We start from the raw sequence: 26,651 nt of genomic DNA, 5'->3' as shown, positions 1-26,651 counted from the left end.
TGAGGAATGGTCCAGAGAGTGTGTCATTAATGAATGTGGTGCAGGTAATCAAGTCCCAAAAATGAGTTAAGGCTGCTGGCCCAGACTTTACCCCAGTGGATTTATTTACGTACAAACTAGTAATCTGGGCCCGGTCCTGTGCCGGATATTTAACGCAATAATAAGGGAGGGCGTGATCCCAGAGTCATGGCGCAGGGCCGCTATAATCCCCATCTATAAAAAAGGGGGGAGGGAAAACCTGGCCAATTATCGTTCAATATCCCTTTAGGACAGCACAGGGAAATTGTTTGGGAAAATTATCCTAATGAAACTGCAACTTTGGGCTGACAACAATAAGGCAATATATTTTTTGCAGGCAGAATTTCGGAAAAATAGGGGAACTATAGAGCGTTGCTTCCTTTTGTACATGCTAATACAGAAATACACAGTGTTGAAGCATATGAAATTGTATGCCGTGTTCCTCGATCTGAGGATAGCTTTTGACTCTGTATCCAGAGAAAAACTCCTGAAGATACTCTCCCTGCGTAAAATCCCAGCCCATCTGATCAGATTAATTAGTCTTCTATATACAGGGAACAAAGCCTCAGTTGTTATGGGCTAGAAGGGGAATTGACAGAGGATTTTGCTGTTACAAGGGGGGTGTGCCAGGGTTGCCCTATGGCACCCATTTTATTTCATCTATATATCCAGGAAATTATAGATTTTCTGCTCATGGAATGTGAGGATTGTCCCAAATTAGAGAAGGACAAAATACCTGCCCTATTCTAGGTCGACAATGCGGTAATCCTGACAACAACTTTGCAAGGGCTGGCCTAATCACTTGCATTGTTTGTACAAAAGTGTAAGGAATTGGAGCTGCACCTGAACACTGATTAGACAAAATCCATGGTGTTCAGGCCCAGGTTTGCGAAAAGTAGATCTTTAAATTTTGAGCTAAAAGGAAATCAAATAGAGCAGGTGAAAGTTTTCGATTACTTGGGGATCCGGTTCCAAGAGACAGAGGGGTAGGTGGCACAAGTGAATCGTTCTGCAACCACACTCGATAAGTACAGGGGGTCTATAGTTTAATTCCATGCAAAGTATGGTCGTGGTGCAATTTGCCCAGCGCTAGATTTGCATAGAAAACAGGCAGTGCCTGCCGCCCTTTATGGGGCTTAATTGTGGGGGCACAGTCATCTAGAAATATTGTCCTTACTTGAGGCAAAATTCCTGAAAAAACTTGTTCTCCTAGCCAAAGGTACCCCAAATGCATTGTTGTTTCTGGAGTTGGGGATAACTCCAGTGGCCTCTTTGGCATCACTAGGCCCGGCATTACTATGGCTGAGACTTCGGAATGAGTAGGCTCTGGTGAAATACAGAGAAGCATTGAGCCATGTAATGTTCTTGGAGGGAGGGAAATCCCTAAAGTGGGTTTGCCATGTAAAGAAAACATTCTGGGAACTAGATGGTGTACATCTATGGGAAAACTCCCAAAACCAGTCGCAGGGCATTAGAAAGGACACGTGCTATAGAAAAAACTAGGGAGCAAGTGGTGGCCAACGCGAGTAAGTTAAAATTGGGCCCAGCATATCTCGAATTCTGGTCGCCGGGAAGGAAATACTATCAAGACTACATCTCACCCCCTTCCAGAAATCCCTCTATGTCCAAATGAGATTGGGTCTTGGCGACCCTCCAAGTGGCAAGTTTTACGACTAAGTGGAAAGAATCGAATTCTGATAAGTGTTCAATGTGCAGGGGTGGGGGGTATAGAAACTATGACTAATTCTTGTTGCTATGTGAGAAAACAAAATACCTGAGGAAAGCATACTTAAAGCCTGTGCTGAGAGAAGCGGGAATAAGAGAAACTAAATCAGCGTTGAGATATTTAAGACAAAGCACCCAGCAAGCTGTCGTTTTTGCAGTAGCCAGATACATTCATAGATCATGGCTACTAAAGACAAAGCTTATTAAATTGCACCTGTAATACAATGGAATTATTTGAAACCATAAAGAGGCTGCGAGCAGGGCCCTCCTCTATGGGATGCATCTTAAAGTTGTGTAACTTATATTTCGAATGGATTGTGTCCTCCAACGTATTCCACATCTTTGACATGTAATGTCCACATCTGTGTACTTCGGAAACTTTTTCGGCAGAGGGCGTCCTGCGCCAATGGCGTCAGGTCGATGTCCCTCGAAGGCCTCCGTCGAGGGTGACGTCACCAGATGTTATAAATACGACGCACGGTGCCCGTAGCCTCAGTTCAATTTTTTTCCGCAAAAGTGTTTGCTTCAGAGACTTGGTGCACCTTGTGTATTCCTCGAGAAGATGTCTTCTTCTTTGACCCCTCCGACTCTGCGGTCTGGCTTCAAGACTTGCCGGGACTGCAAGTCTAAGATGTCGATTACCGAACTGCATCGCATTGTTTGTGGTGCCTGGGCGAGAGTCATGACACCGACGACTGTTCCAAATGCCAGTCGCTGACTGCTAAGGCCTTGCGGGAGCGTAAGGGGAAGATTCAGGTAGGTAGGGGTTCTAAACCCAGTAAGTCCTGTAAAACTTCTAAGGGGATGTCCACCGACGATTCAAGGGGCAACTCTCTGCGTCGGAAGAAGTCACGGGTGTCATGCATGCTGGACGTGGTCCTACCTCCTACGCTCGTAGAACAGCTAGACCGTTCTATTCCAAATGGCGGTTGTTCGATACGCTGCCGGGAAAACGACGTTTGCACTTTTCACGTCGCTAACTCCACGTGTACTCTGCTTCGTCACGTGAACTACGGCATTACGTATTTAAGCAGCGTGGAAACTGCACTCGCTGCTTCTGATCGAATCATTTGGCGTTGTGTAGCTGAACCTCCGGTCTGCATCCTTGCAGGTTACTATAGCTACTTATTGGGCCTTCTATAGCGTGTTTCCGTCACACGCTGATTCCTGGAGCTGTTTGGTCGCGTGTAAATCCACACGCGCACGCTATCTTCAAGCGCTACTGGACTGGACTGCGTGAATCCTGTTCGCGTGTAAATCCACACGCGCACGCTATCTTCAAGCGCTGCTGGTCTGGACTGCATGAATCCTGCTCGCGTGTAAATCCACACGCGCACGCTATCTTCAAGCGCTACTGGACTGGACTGCGTGAATACTGTTCGCGTGTAAATCCACACGCATATATTGTCTTCGAGCGCTGCTGGTCTGGACTGCGTGAATCCTAATCGCGTGTAAATCCACACGCACGCGCTCTTTTCTTCGCGGCTGTACATAACCGCGTGAACTTTGTTTATACCTTAAAAGGAGCGCTATTTCCAACTCCTGCACCTGTGATATTAACAGGGGGAGTGATTCATTTCTATACTTTACTCTACGTGGGAAGGAAGCTTTTCAAATTGGAAGGTGACAGTGAACAGTACCTTGGACGCTATCCTGTGGTGCATCAACCCGGTATCTAGCGTGAGCCTCGTTCCGTTCGGGATAAGTCTCCCTTACTAATCTTCCCTTCCTTGTCGTTTGTTCTACCTTGGATTCCTCAAGAGACTCTGCTGGATTCGTTCTGCCCTAGACTCAAGGTCAGTGTGTGTATTCATGACATTTTCTATTCCATCATACCCAGGTTGGGGGCAGTTATTCATGATACTTTATTTTGTTCTAGGCTGACTTCCTATACCTTACCCACGCCCTTTCCAGTGATCCATCGCTCTGCCTGTTTTACCGGTCAGAGAGTTGTATCATTTGGAAGGTCTTAACTTGACTTCACAACTATCAAAACGCGTGAACAGGGATCCGGAAGACCCTACCACCTGTATCCTTTTGAGTACCGTATCCTTTTCAGTTAATACTTGGGTGCTTTCTGACAACGGGATCTCGGTCCCGGAGTGGTTTCCGCCATTCGTCGTCCTCATCTTGGCATTCGAGGAAGCGCCGTCACCGGTCGCTTTCCCCGTCCTCCTCGGAGGATGGAGCCGCAAGGAAAGTGGCATGTCCAACTAAGTCCTCGACTCCGGAGGAATGAGCTGCCTTTAGGTAGCAGATGCTGTCGATTTTCCAATCCCAGGGCACAGTTCCGTCCGCAGCTTCGGAAGAAGCCGGCAAGGAACAGTCTCGATCCGTGGCTCCGCACGCCTTTGGGCTCGGGTCCTCGGCGCGACTCATCGGGAACCTTCGAATTCCTGCTCAGACAAGGCTCAGGATGGTCGCAAGAGACGTGCTTCGAGGTCTCGGTCCTCGTCCCCAGCGAGACCGCATAAACCTGGTAAGGGCTCGAGGTTGGCGCTGACTCTGTCGGCGCTGTGTCCGTCGGATACGGATGTCAAAGCTTTGTCTTCGCACCAGCCCTCGGCGCCATCGGTGCCATTATCGACATCAACGCTGAAGCCGTCCGTGCTCTCAACGCTGAAGCCTTCGGCGCCCTCAACGCCTTCCGGAATTTACTGATGGAGATCCCTGCTACTGTGGATCCTCCAAGGAAGGCTACTTCCAAGTCTGTGAGGTCTGTTAAGGACTTCAGACCCTCTTCTGTCCCGAGGTAGGACGTTTACCTCCCTCTGGATGACATCTATGAGGAGGAGGAGGAGAGGTCAGACTTCGATTTTGACCCTGTTGAGCCTGATGGGGCTCCTGTCTTTTCTGGGGAAGAGTCAATTGGAAGAGTTGAGGCAATCTCTTCATGATGCCAGTGGCTTGGACACTTCTCCTGAGGTGGAATTTGCCAGGCCTGAGCCTGGGGCTCATGCTGAGTCGTCCTACAGGAGACTGATGGCTAGGGTCATTGAGTATCTTGGCTGGTCCAGTCCTCCTGAAGCTTTTGTTCAGGATAACTTAACAGATATTTTGGATCAAGGTCCGTCCTCTGACCCGGTGTTACCTTTTCATTTGATGTTGCAGAAAAGGGTGGCGGCTGCTTGGCAGACACCGGAATCTCTACCAGCAGTTAACAAATAGTTAACTAAAAAATACTGCCCTTCCGGTAGCGACCCCAACTCCCTTTCACCTCACCCCACTCCCGAGAGTTTGGTGGTTCAGGCAGCTACGGCCACCTCGAGGCAGGCGGCGTACCCTACCATCCCTCCTGATGGGGATGACAAACGCTTCGACGGCTGGGCATGCAAGGTGTTTTCTGCGGGGAGTATGGTGATGAAGTCAGCCAACTCCACATGTGCCCTAGCAAGATTTTCACACACTCTGTGGAATTGTGTTTCTCTAGCGGCTGAGCATATTACTGAAGGGGAAGAAAGGGATGGATCCCTTGCTCTCGGGCAGGATGGCAAGGATGCCATGTGTGAATCCCTTCAGTCGGGTTTGGACACAGCCGACAATGTTAGCTGGTCCATGGCTGCGAGCACCATCATATGCAGATTTGCGTGGTTGCGGAAGTCAGTTTTTGCTCCGAATGTGCAGGCCTGTCTTTTGAACATGCCCTTTGATGGCGCACATTTGTTTGGTAGCAAGGCTGACAAGAGCCTTGAGAGGTTGCTGTGCGTCAACCTCCGCCTTTTCGTTCTAGGGGACAGCAGCGGAGGGGAGGTTCTTTTCGTTACTACGCCTCCTGCCAGTCAAAGGGGTCAGCGGAAAAGTACCCGTGGTGGTCGGGGAAATAGGGGTGCCAAAGCCGCTAAGGCAGCTGCATCTTTGCCTTCAGGCGCTGCCGCAGCCACTCGAAAACGAGCATGAGGCCATGTCCCATTGTTCGCTGGTTGGGGGCAGACTGTCTCAGCATCTCGAAGAATGGTGAGCTATTACTTCGGGTGCGTGGGTTCTGGATACAATAGCCCACGGCTACTGCCTTCCCTTCCTAAAGCGGCCTCACGACAATCCACCGGGGAATCTCTCTATGAAGCTTCCCGATCCACTCCTTGACCATGCTGGAGAAAGGCGCTATAGAACTGGTTCCTGGAGCGGAGTGGAACAAGGGATGGTATTACCCATATTTTTTGATTCCAAAGAAAGACGGGGGATTGAGACCCTTCTTGGACTTGCGTTGGTTGAACAAACGTCTCAGGAAGGACAAGTTCAAGATGGTCATTCTTTCTCAAGTCCTCTAGGCCCTTCAACTTGAGGATTGGTTGGTGTCTCTGGACCTACAGGATGCTTATTTTAATTTTCCGATTCATCCAAAGCACAGAAGTACCTGAGGTTTGCGGCTGGCGACTCGCACTTTGTTTCGGGTCCTGCCATTCGATTTGACCTCCGTCCGAGGGTCTTCACCAAGCTAATGGTGGTGGTGGCAGCGTATCTCAGGCGAGGGGGGATTCACATCTACCGCTACCTGGACGACTGGCTGATCCGTGCGTGTTCTCCCGAACAAGTGATGGATCATCTCGGTCTCGGTCTCACCTGCCGCTCCCTCCACAAACTGGGCTTCTCCCTCAATTTCAAGAAGTCGCATCTGACACCTTCCCAACAGCTCCAGTACATCGGGGCTGTGTTGGACACGTCCTTGGGGAAGTGCTTGCCTCCCAAGGTGAGGGCTTGTCACATTGTGCAGATGGTGGACAAGTTTCAACATGCCCAGAGTCTGTCGGCTTTTGAATTCTTAAGGTTGCTCGGCCTCATTGCATCCTGCATTTCTCTGGTGCCAGAGGCCAAACTGAGGATGAGATCCCTGCAATGGGTCCTCAAGATGCAGTGGTCACAATTCTCAGGCAAGATGTCGGATCCCGTTCAGATTCCACTCTCGGTCTCACAGGATCTGCTGTGGTGGGCCAATGAGGGGAACCTGATGAAGGGGGAGCCGCATTGGCAACCGTGGCCGGAGGTGACGGTTGTAACGGATGCTTCCCTCACAGGATGGGGAGCTCATGCCGAAGATTTGACCGCCAGCAGTCGTTGGTCTACGTCGGAGTCCAAACTCCACATCAACCTGCTAGAGCTGAGGGCCATCAGGCTGGCCCTGAAGGCATTTCTGCCGTCTGTGCGGGGGAAGTGTCCTGATCATGACAGACAATATAGTGGCCATGCATTACCTCAACAAAAAAGGGGGGGTGGGGTCACTCCCGTTGTGCAGAGAGGTGATGCAGCTCTCGTTCTGGGCAACCCAGCAGGGAATATCACTCTCGGCGGTTCATCTGGCCGGAGAGGAGAATGCGGCGGCGGACGCTCTTAGCAGGCAGAGCACAGTCTCTCACGAGTGGAAGTTGGCTCAGGAAGACCTTTTGGAGATCTTTTCCCTTTGGGGAACCCCACAAGTGAATCTCTTTGCGACCAATGCAATCAACTCTGTCGGATTGCATCTCTGGGTCCGATTCTGAATCTAGAAGAGCTGTAAATATCCCTTTCAGTGATCCGTAATGTCCTCGGGTAGGGCTCCAACTCTGATGTTCGCCCTTCTTGACCGATTCTCCAAATCTTCAGCCTGGAGCTCCAGGTTTTGTGTAGCTGCAGCCAGGGTTTCCAGCAGATTGTCGACCTTCCTCGCATCCTCTGTCAACTCCTGGATGGCTCGCTCGTTAATATCCACTCTTTCTTCCACCTTGTTGATGTCCCTTTTAATTTCTCTTAGGCCTTCTGCTAGATCTTCTCACAGCTTGTCCATCTGTTTCTGCCCAGCTGCTGTGATTTTTTTCCACCAGTTCACCCATGAATTGCGAGAGCATTGCCTGAGAGACTGGCCTATCCTGGTCATCCCGGGAGGGTGGCGCCTCATTATCCTCAGAAGCGTGTCCCACTCCGTGGGCCTCTGGGGTCTCAGAATTGTTTGCCCAAATTTTTGTGAGGGAGCCATCCATCTCTTTCCTGGGGCCTTTCCCTGGAGCTAAAATGTCTTTGGCCTTGTTTCTGGACGTCTCCAAGAGGGGGGGGGGGGGGGCTTTGGGGCGCCAAATGCTGAATTGAAGAAAGACTAGTACACCATGAAGTGCCTTCCGGCGGGGAGGGGTGACCGACCCTCTTCCGCGGGGGCCCACAGAGAGCGTGGGCGCTAAAAGGACACTAATCAGGGGGGCCCGGGCACCCTCCCCCCCGTCCAGATGACCTACACCTCACTCTCGCTTAGTTCTGGAACACCAGTGAATATGCTCCCCCCCCGTGGGTGCACGCGGGTGGGCGGCCCCCCGTATATGCTGGGGTGCACTATTGATGATGCCCAAGGTGCTTCCTCCCTCTGTAGCGCGACTAGCACCCCAGGAAACACCCAGAGCCATCAACTCTGTCCCGCCAACCAAGTGGTCCCCCGATCTTCAGACCTTGTCCAGGGCCACTCAGGTTGTTCAAAGCACTTCCCCGGGGAGACAGGCCGGTCCCCACCCCTCAGCGGCGCTCACCCCGAGCAATCTCTCCCAGGGGCTACGCCGCTCGCACTGAGATGGGTGCAGCAGGGAGCCGTTAAATTATCCTCCTTAAAATGTTCGTAGCTGCCGCAGCGAAAGGTGTGCTTTGGGCTAGAGCGTGCTGGCTGCTTCTGACTCATGGGAGGGCAAAAAAGTTCCCCTATAGCGTTAGCCAGTTGAGGAGTGAAAAAATTGCTGCGTGTTACCTCCACTCCAGGGGGGCGCCCGGCGTGCAGGGAAAACCACCAGCGCCACACGCCTCCTTCCTACCCCCCGCTGGGGCGCCCTCCGTACCTTCTCCGTTCCTAATGCGGCCGATGCTGCGCTCACCAATCGCCTCTCCACCCCGGCGAGTTGGGGCAGAGTGCACAGCCTGCTTCTCGGGCGTCGGAGGGGCGCGCAAACCAGGCAGCGCCCCCTGGACCAGGGCCCGCTGTGTCTCCTTCCTGCAGGACCACTTCGCGGCGATCTCCTGAAGCACTCTCCGTGCCCGGCCTCGGTGCCGCACGGACACAGGCTGGGTTCTCCACGGCGGAGCTGCACAGCTCCCACGCCGCCACCCGCTCTGCCTCCCCAGGGGTCGCCGCCGGACCCTAGTTGTCTCTCCCCGCTCCCGAGGACCCGCTCTGCACGCCTGAGGTGGCGGGGAGGGCTAATGATGCTGCGGGCAGTGTTTCAGGCTTTGACGGGTCGGGAGCCCAGGCAGCGACGTCCTCAGCAGTGCGCAGCCATCTTGGAACCCTTCTCTGTTATTCTTACTCGATTTATTTGCTGCGTTTGATACCGTTGATCATGCTTTGCTTGTTTCATCTTGTTCCTCCTTTGGGCTTTCTGGTACTGTTCTCTCTTGGTTTCCTTCTTATCTATCCAATCACAGTTTTTTGGTTTCCTGGACTGATAATTCTATTACTGTCCCTCTTCAACATGGTGTTCCCCAAGGGTCTGTCCTGGGACCTCTTCTTTTTTCTCTCTATGCTTCTATTATTTCTTCTTTTCGGTTTTCTCACCATTTTTATGCTGATGACGCGCAACATGTTTTTGTATATTTTTCCTCGTTTACTTCTGTTATTCATGACACCTTGTCATCCTGCCTCTTGGCTATTATTTCGTAGATGTCTCATCGCTCTCTTGTTCTTGCTTCCTCCAAAACGGGAGTACATTTCTTTCCTGCTACCACTATCCCTTTTCCTTCTTTGCTTTCTACTTCTTCTATTGCCCATAATTTGGGCTTTTATTTAGACTCTGAGCTTTCTTTTCTGAATATATTTCTTTACTTTCAAGCGTGTGCCAGGTCCACCTCTGTAACATTTGGAAGGCAAGGCTGTTTCTTACGTTTACTGCTGGCAAACGCTTAATTTTTCTCTGTGGCCTTCCTGCCTCGCGCCTGGCTCCTCTTAAATCGATCTTTATCTCTTCTATTCATCTTTTATGTTCTCTTTCGCCTCATAATTTTGTTTGTCAGTCACTATCCTCTCTTGGTTGACTTTCCTTTCACTCTTGTCCTAAATGTAATTTTCTTTGTATGGTTTTGAAAACTTTTTATAATCTTTCTCCTCCTCATATATCTTCCTATGTTTCCTTTTATATCCCTTCATGTTCTCTTCATTCTCAATCTCTTTTTCTTCTAACTGTTCCTCGCCCCCATGTGCTCAGTCTCGATTTTGTTCCTTTATGTTACTTTCTCCTTTGCATTTTTTAGGGAGAATTCTCTGTTAATGCTAATTTCCCAAACCTATTGAATCCCCCAGCAGCTTTGCTGGATTTTTGGGGGTTTAATTTTTTCTCCTGCTAAGAGTGAGACTCTTTTTCTCCCACTCTTAGGCATGATTTGAGAATGTCCTTTGACTATGTAATGTGTTTTATGGGCTATGGGGTCTTTTACGCCATAGGGCTTCATGTGTTTTGGTAAGTGTGTTACACAGCACCCTCGGTGCAGTAACACAGGGGTGTCATAGTGACCCCCAAACATATAGACTCCATACCCTGGGACTGACTACTGTCTCCCAGGGCATGTAAAGTCACCATTGGCTTTGCTAGTCTTAAATTGTGAACAGAACCAGTACAAACCATCATATTGTGGAAGTACTGGTAGGGGTAATTCGATTGCCCCTGGGTCTGTTTTACAAGGGGGCACTGTCCAGTCCCCCCTTGTAGAGTTTCTGGCTGGTGGCAGTGGTTACCACCCGAAATATTCCACCGGAATATTTCCTATGGGATTTTCCCATTCATTTTAAACGCACCACTTTTTGGTGCAATGTTAAAGATACCGCCGGGTTATTTAACATTTATTCCCCGGTTGGGTCTTTTTGCCAGGACTCGGTTTTAAAATGGCGTTTGTGTTCGCCTCTGAAACTCTAACCCAAGTTGCGCCCTTTGTTCCACTTTTTGGCGGGCTTCTTCACGGAAGCCCTCCAAATGGTGCCACTCTGTCTGGGTTCAACAGGATGTGTGATAGGGGGATTAGGCACCCTGGACTGAGTTGCCTTGGCAACTCAAGTTGCACTCTTGTGTGATTGGCCCAGTGGTGAGCCGCCTGGCTCACCACTTAGCATGTTTGAGTGACAGCTAGGCTGATGAATGGGGGTTTTGCTGCATAAAAGCAGGGCTTTGGGGGACTGGAACTTCAGAAGTCGCCACAAGACCTAAAGAATCCGAAGAGGGGAGAAGCTGAGCCATCTACAACGACGACACCACCAGTAGAGCCCTGCTGTACGAACTTTCCCGACGACAGAGGAGATCTTCTTCTAGGAGAGTCTTCTTCCCCTTGAGCTGGTGGGACCAACCAGTTCGCCTTTTTCGCCTCCCTGGATCGTCTTGTGGTCGAATCGCCCGTGCCAAGCACACCGGCGGCCGGATAGCCACACTTCACCACTACCGCGAATAAAAGGGTAGTACCTTTTAACCGGCAAACTCCGCTGCTGGACGATGCTCCGACTTGCACCCGCTGCTAGGTACAACTGCCCCCGCTGGAGCTTTCTTACCATTTCAGGTGCTGTGTCCCGCCTGGTCTCCCTTGCAACTGACTGTCCAAGGTGTCCCGTAAATCCTTGACTCTATCCTGGGGTGACCTCGGACCTGTTAACATTACCTTTCTAACTTGATCCAACCTCTTTTGACTTTTCTGCAAATACTTTGAGTGCATTTCCACTGTGTGATCTTGGGCACATTCCGCCTTGCTCTCTCCAAGAGTGGGCCTGGCCTATGAACTTTTTGCTCTACAGTAGACCCTGCCTTTCTTGACTTGCTGTGGTTTCTTAAAAGTGTTGGTACCGTGTGTTTTTCCTATTCTGCCTTTTCCCTCCCTTTTTAAAACAAATTATTGGAGTGCCATCTATGGTTATGCGCTCACCTATGTTTTGCTAAATAAGTGGTGTCTTAACCTAGACTTGTCAAATAATTAATTAGGGAGGTGTATATACTTCTAATTACTGTGTTTGAACTTGTTTGACAAATTAGTGCCAGTGTATTTTTACAAGTGTGTTTTTAAATAAATAATTATATATTAGCAGCAGCTTCCGGGTCAAGGCAGCACTCCTATGGAGCTTGTTACCATCCCCTCTAAGAATCGATCAAACCTATCACAAGTTCCGCCAGAGCATCACTAGCTGGCTCAAAGATGCCGACATTTAGGCATATACCTTGCTGACTTTGCCCGGCACCTCTCTCCACACTGCATGCACCAACCGCACCAACTACTTTGTAAAATATGCATGCCTTCAATGTACCTGCCTGTATATATCGTAACTTTATTGTGCCCACATGTAACCAATCGGCACCTGCACACAAATGTATTTCACATGTTGTAACCAAGCTTTGAATATCCTTATGCCTTGCGCCTGAATACCCTCGGGTCTGGAGCGCATTACAAATAATAAACTAAACTAAACTAAACATATACTTTTATACAAAAGCTCTGGTCAGTGTTTTCTTGTGCTAATGTATTTTTAGCCCTATTGTGTATACTCTATATACTGCCTAACTCTTTTTGAGAGAAATCTGATTGCTCAGCCACAGCTACCAGGTAAATCTGGGTGGTGCAGACTGCTACCAATTGGGTTTACTGCTAACTCCTGTAGACTTAAACTTTTTGCAGAGGTCCCTAAGGGAACTGCACAGGTTTCTGCCTAACAGCATTGGAACGCTTTTCCCCTATCTCTTCGTTCTATCTCCACCTATCCTCTTTTAAGTTCTGCTCTTAAAGCTCATCGTCTTTAGCTTTTCTGTTGTACAGATATTGTATTTATTTTTTGTACTGTTATGTGATGACTTGTACAGCGCTTTGGCATCTAGTGCTCAATAAATACAACATAAATACATTAAAACAATGTAAAATCTGGCAGAGATCGCACCATTGATTTAAGAGGATATACCCCACTCCCAAGACAGCCCTAAACTGCACCAGAATGTATGCAGCTGTAGTGTTATGGTAAATGCTACAACCACTAGCGAGCGTCTATTTCCCAAAATGTCTGCAACTGTAGATTAGTCAATAAGACCACTGCTCAAAGCAGTGCCCAAAACTTTGGAGCGAGAGAGAGAGAGAGAGAGAGAGAGAGAGAGAGAGAGTGTGTTGATAATTCTGGCATTCTAGGACCCTGCCACAGAGGAGTTTGTACCTGCTCAAAACCTGCTGCACATTTTAGTGACTGATTTGCTAAGAGGGACTGGCACAAAAGGTTCCACTCATGTAGGCTCCCACAGATTGGGAGATGCATGGCGCATGGTCCCTGCACAGAACCAAAAAATAACGCTCAGTCTATGCTGGAGCTTGAGAGCATGGGCATAGTACACCAACAACTTTTCAAGAAAGTGGACCAGCCTGATATAGGTTTGGTCCATGGAGCCGCACACAAGCATGAACCACAATTACAACCAACCAGCAAATGGGCTGCCAACCGAGTGAACCAAGCTGTGCCTTCTGACAATTCAGGAAAACAGCTAAACTCAGTAGCTCAATCAAAATTTCAGTGAGTGGGCCCACTTATGTATGGAAAGGCAAAACTCACAAGAGGAATGTTTAGAGGTTTAATGAGTTGGAGATTGCTGAATGGTGCAGTAAAGACTTAGGAGGAATACAGGAGGTGGCAGAGGACGTTTGAGACATTTGTAAGGTGGCACAGCAGGAGTAGGTGAAGGAGGTAGTGCAGGAGGAAGGGTGGAATGGAGAGAAGGAGGAAATAATAATGAAGGAGAGATAATATCAAAGTAGTTGAAGATCAGAGGAGCGGGGTGAAAAAAACTCAATATGAAAGAAGGCAACAACAAAGAAAATGGATAGATGTGAAGGAGTGGAGGCGGAAGCAAGTAGTAGTCATCACAGGGAGGAAGGAGGTAACACCAAGGAAGATGGAAAGAAGTGATGGAGGCGCAGGCAAAGAAGAGTAGACATTGGCCCTCATTGCATGTTTGCTGGTATTCTGCCAGTTATACTGGCTGGATACCGCCAAACTGGCCTACCGTTTCCACCGCCTGATATCCTGGAATTTACAGGATATGGAGGGGATTGCTGGTATTTCAGGCACCGGTAATATCAGTGTCGGAAATACTGCCAGTTTTTTGCCATTAGGGGCCTGATTTACCTCTTGCTCTTGACTCTTGGCTGCGGGTAAATCAGTCAACCCCACCAGCAAACATCTAGTTTGCACACCTTGTAGTTGTAGGAAAATTGCTGGTCACGAAATTACCAGGAATTTTCCCAGACCGGCAAACTTATAATGACCCCCATTGTCATATAGGGATGAAGGAGTTAACAGCCAGAAGAGTAGGGGTGAGTGGTGGAGAGGAGGTGACGAAAGGGGAAAGTCATGCCAAGGATTGGAAGAAGGTAACTGCAGAGAGGGAAGACCTACCTCAGGAAGTCAAGGGATTATAGAGAAGGGGACAGTTGGTAAAGAGGTGAAGTAGGAAATCAGGAATTTTTCGATAGAAGGGAAGCTGAGAGCAGATGAGGAGAGACTACCAGAGTTGCACTTTATTGAGTAGGAAGGGAAGGTATAAAGGACTGTCCAGGTGAATGAAGAGGTTGAGAGATGCACGAGATCTGGTGGAAAGCCTGCTTACCCCCATATTGGTGGAGACTGTTTCTGATGTTCTCTGTCATCTCTTTCAGCTGCTCATGTGTGGTACAGGGGACATCAACATCTCCGATTTCAAGGCACATGTCATTGTTGTTGGTGGATCATGGCACTTTAGAGAGAAGGTAAGTGGCAAAATAAATAGTGATGTAAGCACTGCTGTTGGTAGAGATTGTTTGGCTCAGTGTAACTAGTGTGTAAAGGGTTACTCAGTAGAGTTATAATGGTGGAGAGTGGGCATTGTGGAGCTGGTATAACAGAAGAAATCTGGCATGCAGCAACATGATTCTCAAATAAATGAATGCTTATTTTATTTCTGGTGAAGAATGTTGGCTGCTTATAGTTCTGAAGAAGTTTTAATGGAGTATGAGGAAATGGGTTCTCATGCACAGGGCAGAATGAGTTTGTTGGACATTGGATGAACACTGATGCGAAAAACATTTTTTCTACCAATTTATCTTTTGAGGTCTCCTTTGGTTGGTCTCAGTTTATACTAGCTCTATTACTCCTTTGTCCCTTTCACTGTCCTTCGTACGTTTGTGATGTTGTTCCTGAAATGGGGGTAGGACTGGAACCCTCTATTGTGTTGTATGAATAAAATAATGCTATGCTGCATGCGCAGGACAAGTGCCTCCCTCCAAAATGCCTATGACACTGGCCGCCAGTCTTTTTCTCTGCCCTGATGGGTTGGGCTACACGTCAAGCTTGCCACACTTGGTACTACAAAATTGTTATTTGGGGGTTTACTATCTCGGCTTAGCTTCTGATGCCCAGTTAGAACTATGCTTGTAGGTCCTAGGACTAGAGTACCCCTTGCCTCTGTGCTCTTTGTGTGATAAGCTTTCTCTTTGATCACATGGCACAGTGGAAGACATCTGCTCTCTAACATCTGTCTATCTTCTGTTGCTCTGCATCACTAGATTTCTAGACTTTCGTGGATAGTAATAACCAGATAAGTAAAACACCATATTTTCACAGGCTTCCCGACCCAGTGATTTGTTTAATCTGATTGTGTAAGAGTGACGGACTCTTTCATTCCAAATATGCACACACATCCCAGGGGAGACACTGTGGTTCCTGTTGGACCTAAATCCGGTGTTCTTTCTGGGTTGCTTTCAGTATCTAAAAACAGGTTTTGACCAAGTGTTTTGCTTCCCTAATGCCGACTTTGTGGTTCAGCCTCCTGTTGTGGCTAAATGACTAGTGGGCTTTGCTGGGATTTCCCGGCCTTCCCCTGAAGATTCCTTAGAATCTATACACCACTCTCTAAGTCCAGCCTGAGAGAATTTGAGGTGCCTAGGCCTAACATTAAGGAGACCCATATGCCAATGACAAATCCCACAGTGCATTCAGGCTGCACCCTTCCTCAAAGGTCCACGCGAGCAGCTCCTCACAGCGTTTAAGTCTTCATTTTTTGCAACATGGGAGTGCAAAGAGATTCGTTGAGGCCAACTGATCCACATTTCAGTAAGTCTAGATCCTATCCAAATATGAGACAAGAACCCCCGATACTGGTTCAAGAGCCCATAGCCAATACAATTAGTATTCAACTTCAGCATATCATTGGCTCCAATCCTAGGGCTTGCTTGGCACTCTAACACACTCTCCTGAATTAGTGCCTTTTTGATTTGGTTTTACCACAAGAAACAATGAAGGCAGTGAAGATTTAGGTTTTTTGCTTTCTCCAAAGAGATTCTTAACTTTGATACTGTGGGCACCTGGAACTACTTGTACACCTCTTCAAACATACCTGTATTACAATGCTGTATGACTCACTGACATGTGCTGCGATTTCCCAAAGGCCATCCACCCATCTGCCCATCCCCATGGTTCCAATTTCTTCTCCAACATGCTCAGTCACTTTTTGAAAGGTTTCATAACTTCACCATGGCTCCAGCTATGAGTGTTTCAAGACTATTATAAAGTGCATTCCTTATCTGGCACACTGTCCTCCCCATCCAGATCCACAGCGTCCACAAACTCCAACAGTGCAGGTATCCACATCTAGGACAACCACCTTTGTGCCTACCCCTTCAGTTACTTTGACTTTAGGAAAGTTTGAGCAATTATTTGTGTGACTCCAGCTGGTTGCGATTTATCTAATTGGATTTATTTTGTATCCCTATAAGTAGTTAAAGGAAGCTGTAGGTTCCTATTGAAAACATTGTCAAGGATGGAACAAATTAAAGTGGGATATTCCTCCACCGATGTTTCTTCAAATCATAAAGTTCGTAACCTATTCTTAAGAGTCCTTGTCCCCCCAGTGATGCCCTATTCTATAAATTCATTTCCAAAATAGTGAGCAATATAAAGCTCCAAAACCTAGTGTTAACAGGTACCTTAGCCTCCTGGCTAACCCTAAGCTAAAATAATAATTCTCCAACTCTTGGCCAACATAAGAATCCACAAAATCTATTCTGAAATGTCCATGCCTACTCTACAACACACAAAAAGGAATCTCTTTTGGGAAAGTTCTTCCAGGGTTGCACATAGTGTCAATCCTTTTTCTGTCTTCTGCTTTCATGATGTGCTTCTGGAACTTTTGCATGCCTCTGGATTTCAGGCTTCACCCTCTTGTTTTCTGTTGCTGTAGTGTTTGGTCTCTCCCAATGTTTTGTATGTCACTCTATCAGATAGGTCTCCTCAAAATGTCTTGCTCCTTTAGCATTCAGGACCGGTCTGTCAAGACCTAGGGTTTCTTAGTATTCACAACTACGGTCTTTCCTAGACATCATGTTTTTAATAAACATTCACCAGGCCTTTCCCAGGCCCCATGGTTCACCAATGTTCAAGGATTATGTCTCTTTCAGACCTTGTGAGTCTCAGCGTTCCTAATTGTCTTCTTCTAGACCTATGGTTCAAAGTTTAGGTCCCTCCTAAACCACTTGTTTCTCAGACAGGTTTGTCGGGTTCCTCAACATTCAATGTCCAGGTTTCTCCTTGTTTTCTGCATTACAAGTCACAATGGATTAGGCCGCTCAATGGCCTCCAGTTTCTCAGCATTCACTAGTTCAAATATCTCCTTGACCTTCTGTTCTCCTAACGATCCATGGTTGCTAAGCATTTACTTGTTCAGGCCTCTCAAAGATCTCTGGTTTCTTTGCATTTGGTTTTAGTTATATTTTAGACTTCCTGTTTTCCACCATTTACTTGTTCAGGTTTCTCATAGGTTTTGGGTTTCTCACTTTCACTTGTTCAGATAACTCAGCATGATCCACCCTGCTTTAGCAGTGGTAGACGCCATGATCATAGAAATGTGTAGGGGCAATGCACACTCTCTCAAGCAATGCATTTGCGATGCAAGATGATGGGGACAAAATAAATTGACTGAATCAGATGCCAATCTGCACCATGTCTGTGAATGACACTGGCCACAGCTGCATGACCTGATGTGCACATCTCTAATGGAGTTGACACGCTGGGGGTCATTACATGTTTAGCAATATCCTGCCGGTAATTCCGCCGGGATACCGGCAAGCGGTATTACCGCTCCCACCGTCTGATATCCTGGAATTACCGGCATATGACACGCAGCGGAAATACTGTTAAATCCCCATTCCATGGATTCCCATAGGACTCCATGCAGGGGATTGCCAGTATTACCATCACCGGTAATACCAGTGTCAGTAATACTGACTATTTCTTGCCGGTGGGGCCTGATTTACCTCCAGCTGTTGGCTGCAGGTAAATCAGGTAACCCCCACTGGCAAACTTATAGTTTGCTGGTCAGGAAAAGTGCTGGTATATGGAAATACTGGCACTTTTTTCTGGACCGGCAAACTTGTAATGAGGGCCACTGTCTCGGTCACAGGACTAGTCTCCTGATATAGGTGTGGATAGACAATCGGGTGCAATGCCACACCGTCATGCCAGGGATCTAGGCGCGAAGGACATTAATGACACTTCATGGGAAAATTAAATTAAACATCTGAAGCGCCCGCTGTGTGTGTCCGCTGGTTCCTCCTGGCCATAGGAAGTGTCAAAGGGAGCGAGAGCGCAGAGGACGTGTAAGGTGAAGGGACTGTCTGTTGCATGTTGACCACAAAAATGATGGGTGGAAGGTTTCAAATGAATCTAAACCACTGGCAATTGCTCTGGGCAACCTTCCACACCACCGTTTTTTAGCCCGTCTGCGCCATTGCAAAAGGGGACCAGCCATGTGCAAATCAGTCAGCAGCTGCCGCCACCGAATGTAGCAGCCCAGGCCGAACTGCTAGGCCAGGTCCCATCTGCACAGAAAACCAAGCAACCCCAGACATGTTTCGGCCTTGATGGACCTCCTCAGTGAGGTGCAGCCTGGTTCCCTGTGGCGCAGCGAGCAAGGGACCCACGTCTGGGCATACCCCCTCTCACTAGGAGAAACAAACTGACCACAAAAGTGATGGGTGGAAGGTTTCAAATGAATCTAAACCACTGGCAATTGCTATGGGCAACCTTCCACACCACCGTTTCTTAGCCCGTCCGCGCCATTGCAAAAGGGGACCAGCCATGTGCAAATCAGTCAGCAGCTGCCGCCACCGAAGGTAGCAGCCCAGCCCGAACTGTCTGTTGCATGGACAATTGTTGCTGGATGCCACAGACAGCCAGTTTCACCTCAGACAACTTCCCACTGACCCCTGCAATCTCCTCCCTGTGACCCCTTCCTCCCTCATTGCCTCTGCATGTCTCTGCCCTGCTTCCCTTACCCCGTTGCCAGCTCCTGCAAGCCAACCCTGATGGCCTCATTGGTGGCCTGCTGGAACCCCAGCAACTATTTGTAAAAGTCCTCATTGCCACCTCAAGGTGTTGGGACCTGCACCCTGGTGACATCAGGCTGGTCCCCTGAAGGTGCAGTGGCAGCGGAAGCTGGGACAGCCACAGTTGCCTCCTTATGTGGGCGGCCTGCATCCAGCATTGATGACCCAGGTGGCACAGTGTACAGAGTGGGCCCCTCTCTTGCAGATTTCAAGATACCAGGATGTGTTCCATGCAGTGCGAAAGGAGGGGATCACTCCCTGCGCACTTTTGTAGGCCCAACATCCGGAAGAGAGACAGGGCTCAGAGGGGAACAAGGTGCGAGACAGTCCCGGAAGGGGAGATGACCTCATGCAGCTGACTGGGTGTGTGGGACACAGGAATGATGGGTGGGGGTAGGTGGAGTAGGAGGCAGCCCATGAACCACAGCAAACAGCTACAGTAGTACGTTGGGGGCTCCACGGCCCTGCACATGCTGTGTGCTACTACTCCTGTGCCTCCACTTGCTCTATCTGGTTTGGCACTTTTGACACCTCCACCTCTGCTATCCTCCTCCATCTGTGCATCCTGTGGCCAGATTTTGCAGATCTGACACACCTTCACGTATGACACGGGCAGCATCCTGGGGTCACTGGCAATGAAAATGTGCAAAAGATGCCCTGAAATAACAGGGTATAACTAGGGGCACACACAAAGAACTACCTAGTTCAGTATTTTAATTAAACAAAGTAGGTCATGAACATACATTCGCAACAAATACTTTTGAATTGTTCAATACTTAATGAATAATCAAGCATATGTGTCACTTCCAGGTAAGTGTCGGTCTTTATGCAAGACTCTTTTAATTTCACCAAATAACATATGTATACAGAATTCCTCAACTGTGGGAATACTTACATAAACATTTCATTCAATTTCTCATGAAAAGTACCAAACATAAAAGTTTGTATTCATAAATAAACAAATAATTTCATTTTCCAACACTTCTAAACATATATGTGTGTATGTGGATCTCCAAATCAACAGACAGGTAATGTTGTTCTATACCAATCTATCTAGCTACTACGCGTTTCGGGCCAATCTGGCCCTTCTCAGGTAATGGAATATCCAGAGCAATACATTCATTAGGGTTTCCCAACTACAAACTTTGTAAGAAACTTTTGTTTGAAACAAAAACAATTTGTGTCTATCAATATACATTCATCATCATAAATAAATCAAAGAGATGCTGTTCTGTTCATCAGCCTTTACTGGGAGCGAGTTTTAGGGCGAGATCCGCCACTTAGGTGTTCTTGACTGCAGTTTCCTTCTTCACAAAAGGACCCTGTGAGAAGACATCATTGTATTACTACCTTCGATAGTATCACCTAGTACAGTCATCATCGGAGTTTGTGTGGGAATAGGCGCAAAAGTATGCGCTGGGTCCCACTCCAAACTCCTAGTTACATAGATTCAAGTGTCATGTTCAACCATTCCAAAAATACTCACTCATAGTATTCTTTTAATCTGCTCCGAAATGATATCTGCAGATTCCCTTGGACTGCCCTGTCTGTAATGAGATACCCGAGTCTCAATTAGTGTGTTTTAGATTAGCCATAAGCGTGTCTCTGGTGACTTGTAAACATAAGAATAGATAGGCATACCTGTGGGACTACGATCCCCTTAGAAACGAGAAAGCGACCTCCGTAGGCACGGATGAATCAGTTCTCAATGTTGCACTGTAATTCGTGTCGCCAGAGCTGTGATAATGGGCTCCTTGTGGATGAGACGGTTCCTATTAGAAATAATATGGGTCTAAGTTATGGTCCCGCTGAACTCCAGTATTTAGATATGCTAAGTAGCGAACTTAGAAAACAATTCAGGTATAAAGCCTACCTCGCGCGGACGTGCCACATGCAACACGGAGCGTGAGATGCGCCCGGCTGGTGCACGTGAGCCGCGTTAGTGTTCGGCTGCTTCCTCCGTGGGCGGACAATCTGTCTGAGCTGCTAATTCTCCCGACTACTTTGACCGAGTGGCGGGGACTGTGAGTAAACACTGTACCTGCTGGTTACTCCCTCTAATCTACTCTGCCACATCTAGTGCGTTACACTTCAGCACCTTGACCTCCATTTTGGGTGAGTATCAAAGCACTCACCCAGAATGGTGTAGATTCTGCAAGTCACATGATACGTGTGTGAGGTCACGTGATTTGTATTTACTAGATGTTAAGATTTGAACCATCTATATAAGCTGCAAGAGGGGAGAAAGGGATACATGAAGCAATGCACACAGCAAGAGACACATATCACTGACATGTGGCTGAAGCATGCCATTGACACATGCAACAGACACAAGCACACGTTTGCAACTGTGGATCCCAGGCCGCCGCAATCTTGCATTAGAGGTATAGTAAATATGCTTGTGGCACTCCCATTCATGAAACGATGGACATGACATAAGCCACAAGTGCCAAATGTCAGTTTGGGCCTACCAAAGGCTAACACCCGTCATTCCTGGCCACAAGTGGCCCTGAAACCTCAGACATGTACACTCGTTCATTGAGTAGTGTTTGTCAGTAACCAGATGAACTGTGAGGCATGCCTAGGCTATTCGCACAGTGCTGTTAAGGCAAGTCCTGTGTGATCGCAGCTATAGAAAGGGCATGTCCTTGAGCCTAACTCGTCAGGTGTGATGGTATGGTGAGCCTAAGACTATGGACCCCATAACTACAAATGCAAATATAACACATCATGTGACGGCACCTTCAACACACCCCAATCACCCCAGGCATTGATGCAGACACAGATACATTGTATCTAACGGAAATGTGCCACAGGTTGGGCCATGGCAAGGCCTGTGATGTGGGCAAGTGCCTGGCTAATCTGGCAGGGCATCCACATTCCCCACTATGCTGCATTGTGTGCGTTCACAGTGCCCTAACAGTGCAACTAACAGTGACAGGAGATATTTCTGCACATACCCTGCCAGATGTGTACATGTGCAGTGACTCCACGCACGTACTGAATATAGGGAAAGGCGTGTCCGCACTTGTCAATACTTCCAACATTAACTTCCGTTAAAGTTGCCCTTACACCGTAGCGACTTGCAGGTCCAACGCTACAGTGAGAATTCACGCTCTTGCAGTGGAGTACGTCCTACTCACAGTGATTACTGGACGGATGCTTGCATATTGCGCATATATATGCCACACCTATTCACCTGCACCAAGCCCTACACCTTGATATGATATGACATGGCATTTATAACACGCCTGTACACAAGTGTTTCTAGGCGCCACAAGGCAAGGGAGGGAAGAAATAGGGAGGACAAGACAAACAATCCTACTAGGCATTCTGTCATTCAGTGCAAGTGCGACAACGTAAAGTGCAGGGGGAAGGAGAGGGGAAAATGCAAGAGAGAGGATGGGGGAAGTGCGATCAGGGCAGCATGAGTAAGTGCAGCTACAGCCCCTAAGTGTTCAGTAGACAAGGATGGCGTGTAAGGAAGCCTGGTTGTGGAGGAGCCTGGTACCCAGTGAGAATCTGAGGGAGCCAAGCAACCAGTCAGTGCAGCAGGCAGGTAAGTTAGCAAGGGAGCGAAAGAGAGAAAGAAGGCAGAGGAGAAGAGAAGGAACTTGAGCTGCTTCTGGAACTTCAGGTAGTCCGACTCTAGTCTGAGAGGGGCAGTGAGGCCATTCCAGAGGGAAGCACCTGCAGAGGAGAGAGAGCTACCCCCACTCTCTGTCTGGAGAAGTGTCTGACCGTCAGAAAGTTGGAGGTAGCTGAGCGATGGGCTCTAGAAGGAAGGCATTTCGGAAGGGAGAGTTGGATGTTGTGCGGACCCTGGCCCCAGAAATCATTGTGGATGATGCAGAGGGTCTTGAACTTGATTCTTGCAGCCACTAGGAGCCAGTGGAGTGATATCAGGGCTGGCGAGATATGGTCCCTGGGCTTGAGGCCAAGGATAAGTCTTGCAGTCCTGTTCTGGATTTGTTGTAGGGGGCGAAGAGTAGAGGTAGGCAGATTGAGAAAGAGGCTGTTGCAGTAGTCTAGCTTGGAGGGAACCATGGCTCTGGAGACAGTGTGCTTCTGGGGAAGGTGAGAAAAGATAGTTTGCCTCTGAGGAGGTGAAGTTGGAAGTGGGCCTTTTTGGCAAGGTCAGTGATGTGAGGAGAGAAGGAGAGAGTGGAGTCGATAATGACACTAAGGTTTTTTGCCTCACCGGAAGGTGATGGTAGAGGGGCCAACGAGAGCGGCCAGAGTGAGAGAGGGAAAGCGGAAGCAGGGGTCCCAGTGAGAAGGATCTCCGTTTTACTGGCATTAAGGCAAAGATCATTGTCGGTGCACCAATCCTGAATAATGTGTCTTTCTGGAATTCTATACAATAATTGATAGACTCATTAAAGGTTTATTTCAGGCACACTTCAGGGGGTGAGTCACTGATTTAGTATGTTCTTAAACGCCTCAACTCAGCCTGTCATCATTCTGAGGTCGATAAATGAGTACCAACACAGGTTGGGTGATATTGGGTGCATATTTTTTCTATATAAAGCGCCTAAGCGTAAGTGCTATATAATAACACATCATTATCATTTGGTCATGGACGTCTGCTTGCATTCACAGTAATTTGGTAATATGGGGCTATACACACTGATCTTAACAATACATATGGCGATCCATTCTTGTTTGAAATGTACATCACATTATGGTGATATCACAACCATATTTTTCGTAGTGTACGATGCTATGTGATGTCACTTCCTGTTTTGTCAATGGGTGAAAGGTTGTGTTCCATCGCTTCCGGTGATATCACTTTGGGGTGGGGGTCACTTCCTGTGATGTCATCCGGGGTCAACGGTCGTGTGATGTCACTTCCGCTACTCCTGGCATTTTGGTGAAATGACGTCCCTGCATATCCTCCCTTTTTTAACGTCTGACTGTTGGATTTATTATCTCTCTGACCAATGGCGGCCTTTATTTTCTTGCAGATAATGACCTGGTTCTGGACTGTAGTCTCCAGTTTTACACAAGAGGAACTTGCTCGACTGCTACAGTTCACGACAGGATCGTCTCAACTGCCTCCTGGGGGGTTTGCAGCCCTATGTCCATCTTTCCAGATCATTGCATCTCCCACTCACAGCTCACTGCCAATGGCACACACGTGGTGAGTACCATCCTTACTGCAGTAACTATGGCTCAAAGCCAGTGGAGCACAGTTAGAAGATTCTTAGAGAGTGCTGGCCAAAGTTACCCACCGTTTTGATCCCTCAGGTCACTTCATTCTGAACAGAGTAAAGCAGGGCAAGACTATAGGCCAGTGTAGGCAAAAAAACAGAGGCCATGGATGTAAAATGGATTTTGCATTATGTTAAATGTGGGGTTGTGTGTGTGTGTGTGTGTGTGTAATGGGAAAACTTGTGTTCCCTCTGCTGATCCTTCTATCAACCACTCCCAACAACGCATTCAAGCAGGCTTTACTCTCTTCAACCGCTGTCCTTTGAAGCTCACCCTCTGCAAAATAAGTAATTCAGCCTTGTTACACTTAGAGTGCAAATACAATTGATTTAGAAGGGATTTCAAAAGTGAAATCATTCGCTGTTTCTGAAGAATAGGGGAAGGGACAATTTTGAAATGTGGGATTTACATAATGAGTCGCTAGGTAGATGGAAAAGCAGAAATAAGGGATGTGGTCTGTAGAGGGTTGGAAGAAGGGGTCGGACACGTTGAGGACGTTCTGACTTGTTTTTATTGAAATTAAATTAATACCGTCTATCTTTCCCTACAGCTAGAGGAATTACCCTACTTGTCAATTGTCAGGAAATCCCAAAGTAAAATGTCCTCAATCCAAACCTAACCCTACCTGACCCTACCACTAATATAACCAACTCAAACGAGGCCAAGAGAATGTCTTTCTTTCCCTGGTCGTCTTTTATCTTCTGGTATTTTGGATTGGGGTTGTTTGGCTGAATCTATTTGCCTGTGGTCGATCTGACAATTCTTTTTGACGTTTTGACCGCAAACATATGCGGAAGGAAACCCCTTGCAGCCCCCTCCAAAGCCTCCTATATTATTTATTAACCCAAACCCACCCCCACATATGATTGTGGTAAAAAGAAACTCCCTATATACGGTCAAATCGACCTTGGGCAAATCATCTGCGGTCAACTTGAGTAATACCGGTATTTTAAAAGTCTCTCTTTCACTACATATGTTTCCTTATACAATGTTCTGGAATAGTCTCTGGGTAGCTCCTTGATAAGCTGTTGTAGCTCTTCCACAATGCTCTTGGGTCTTATCGTCTCTTTACTGATACACTTGTGAATATTCTCCTTGAGATATTTTCCCACAGTCTTGTCAACACTTGTAGATCTTTCAGTCTTTTAACCCAAGCTTTCGTAGCTTGGGTTGAACTTGATCGAATTTGCTAATCCCCCTTTCCTGGGTCTCTCTCTTGTTCACTTGATAGTCTTATCTCACATCCCTCATTACAGGATTGTATGCCAGTCTTTCTCCTTTCTTCACCTTTAAACTCATAGGGTAATTTCCCTTCCTTCCATGGTATTTGTTTCCATTCTTTAACTATTTTCCATACAGGGTTGCTTGTTATTCTCTGTATCTGTTTTCCACACTTCCAGTTAAACCATTTGTTAGTGAATATCTCATCCTTATGGCTGGGTTGAGTTCCTCTCTTCATATAATCTTTGCCCGGTGGGCCTCCCGATTTTCCTATTCTCCCCAGAACCTCCATATATGCAGGGGAACGTTGCTGGGCTCGGCACTTATCACGTCAGCGGGCTTCCCCTGCATACGACACTCTCTCTCCCTCCTTACTCCAGTCGTCTCAGTTAAATGTGTGTTTCTCCTTAAAGCGACATCTTCTTTTCCTTGTCCAAATTGGTTTGTTTTAGCATTGCCTTAAGGCAAATATACAGGGATCACATTCTTCTTCACAGCAGGCATTCCCACATATGCTACTATGGTGTGCAGCCTAGGGAGTTTCTCATGGGAACAGGAGTCCTAGTCCCCTAAGGGGGAGTCTCTCCCAGTGAGGTCCAGCATTCCCAGACCACTAGGGAGGGTTTTACAGAGCGGGCTCAATTCCCTAGCCTCAAAGGTAGAGGCTCCCCCTTGGAGAAAAGGGACAAATACACCTGATTCGTTATTATTATGGTATTTATTTAGGGCAGACCTAGCTTTGAGAAGCAACTGAGCACTTTACAGAGGCATGCACCAATATAGATACATAACAGAGTGCTTTACAGAAGTGTACAACATTACAGATGCATAACGGATCACTTTTCAGTGGTAACAGAATAGATATACAGCAGGGGGTGGGATACAGAGGGGGACAGAGGAAAGGTACAGCTGTACCGGGTGCCAGGGAGGTGATGGGCGGGGGTCCTGTAGCGAGTCAGGTGACGCAAGGGGCAACGTGATGGCCTAGGTGTTGAGTAGGAGAGACTCCTTGAAAAAGTGGGTCTTGAGTTATTTTCTGAATTGTAGGAGCGTGGGGGGCGAGTCTGATGCCGACAGGGAGGAGGTTCCATAGTCCTGGGGCATAGGCAGAGAAGGCTTGTTTTCTGGTCCTTTCCTTTTTGCAGCAGCGGATTTCAAATCTGCAAGTGTCC

General features: G+C 47.7%; 1 protein-coding gene across 3 annotated transcripts in view; it reads left to right on the top strand.

The window, feature by feature from the left end:
- The window catches only part of AREL1 (apoptosis resistant E3 ubiquitin protein ligase 1), a 1,423,594-nt gene that overhangs the window by 1,281,189 nt on the left and 115,754 nt on the right, over positions 1-26,651 (top strand). For all 3 annotated transcript variants that reach the window (XM_069637637.1, XM_069637638.1, XM_069637636.1), the window contains 2 exons: positions 14,344-14,433; positions 24,012-24,187. In XM_069637637.1, coding sequence (XP_069493738.1) covers positions 14,344-14,433; positions 24,012-24,187 — 266 coding nt within the window. The remainder of the gene's footprint in view (positions 1-14,343; positions 14,434-24,011; positions 24,188-26,651) is intronic.

Source organism: Ambystoma mexicanum, chromosome 14 (assembly GCF_040938575.1).
Source record: "Ambystoma mexicanum isolate Mex_15411 chromosome 14, UKY_AmexF1_1, whole genome shotgun sequence".
Lineage (NCBI taxonomy): Eukaryota > Metazoa > Chordata > Amphibia > Caudata > Ambystomatidae > Ambystoma > Ambystoma mexicanum.
This window is presented reverse-complemented; position numbering and strand designations above follow the sequence as displayed.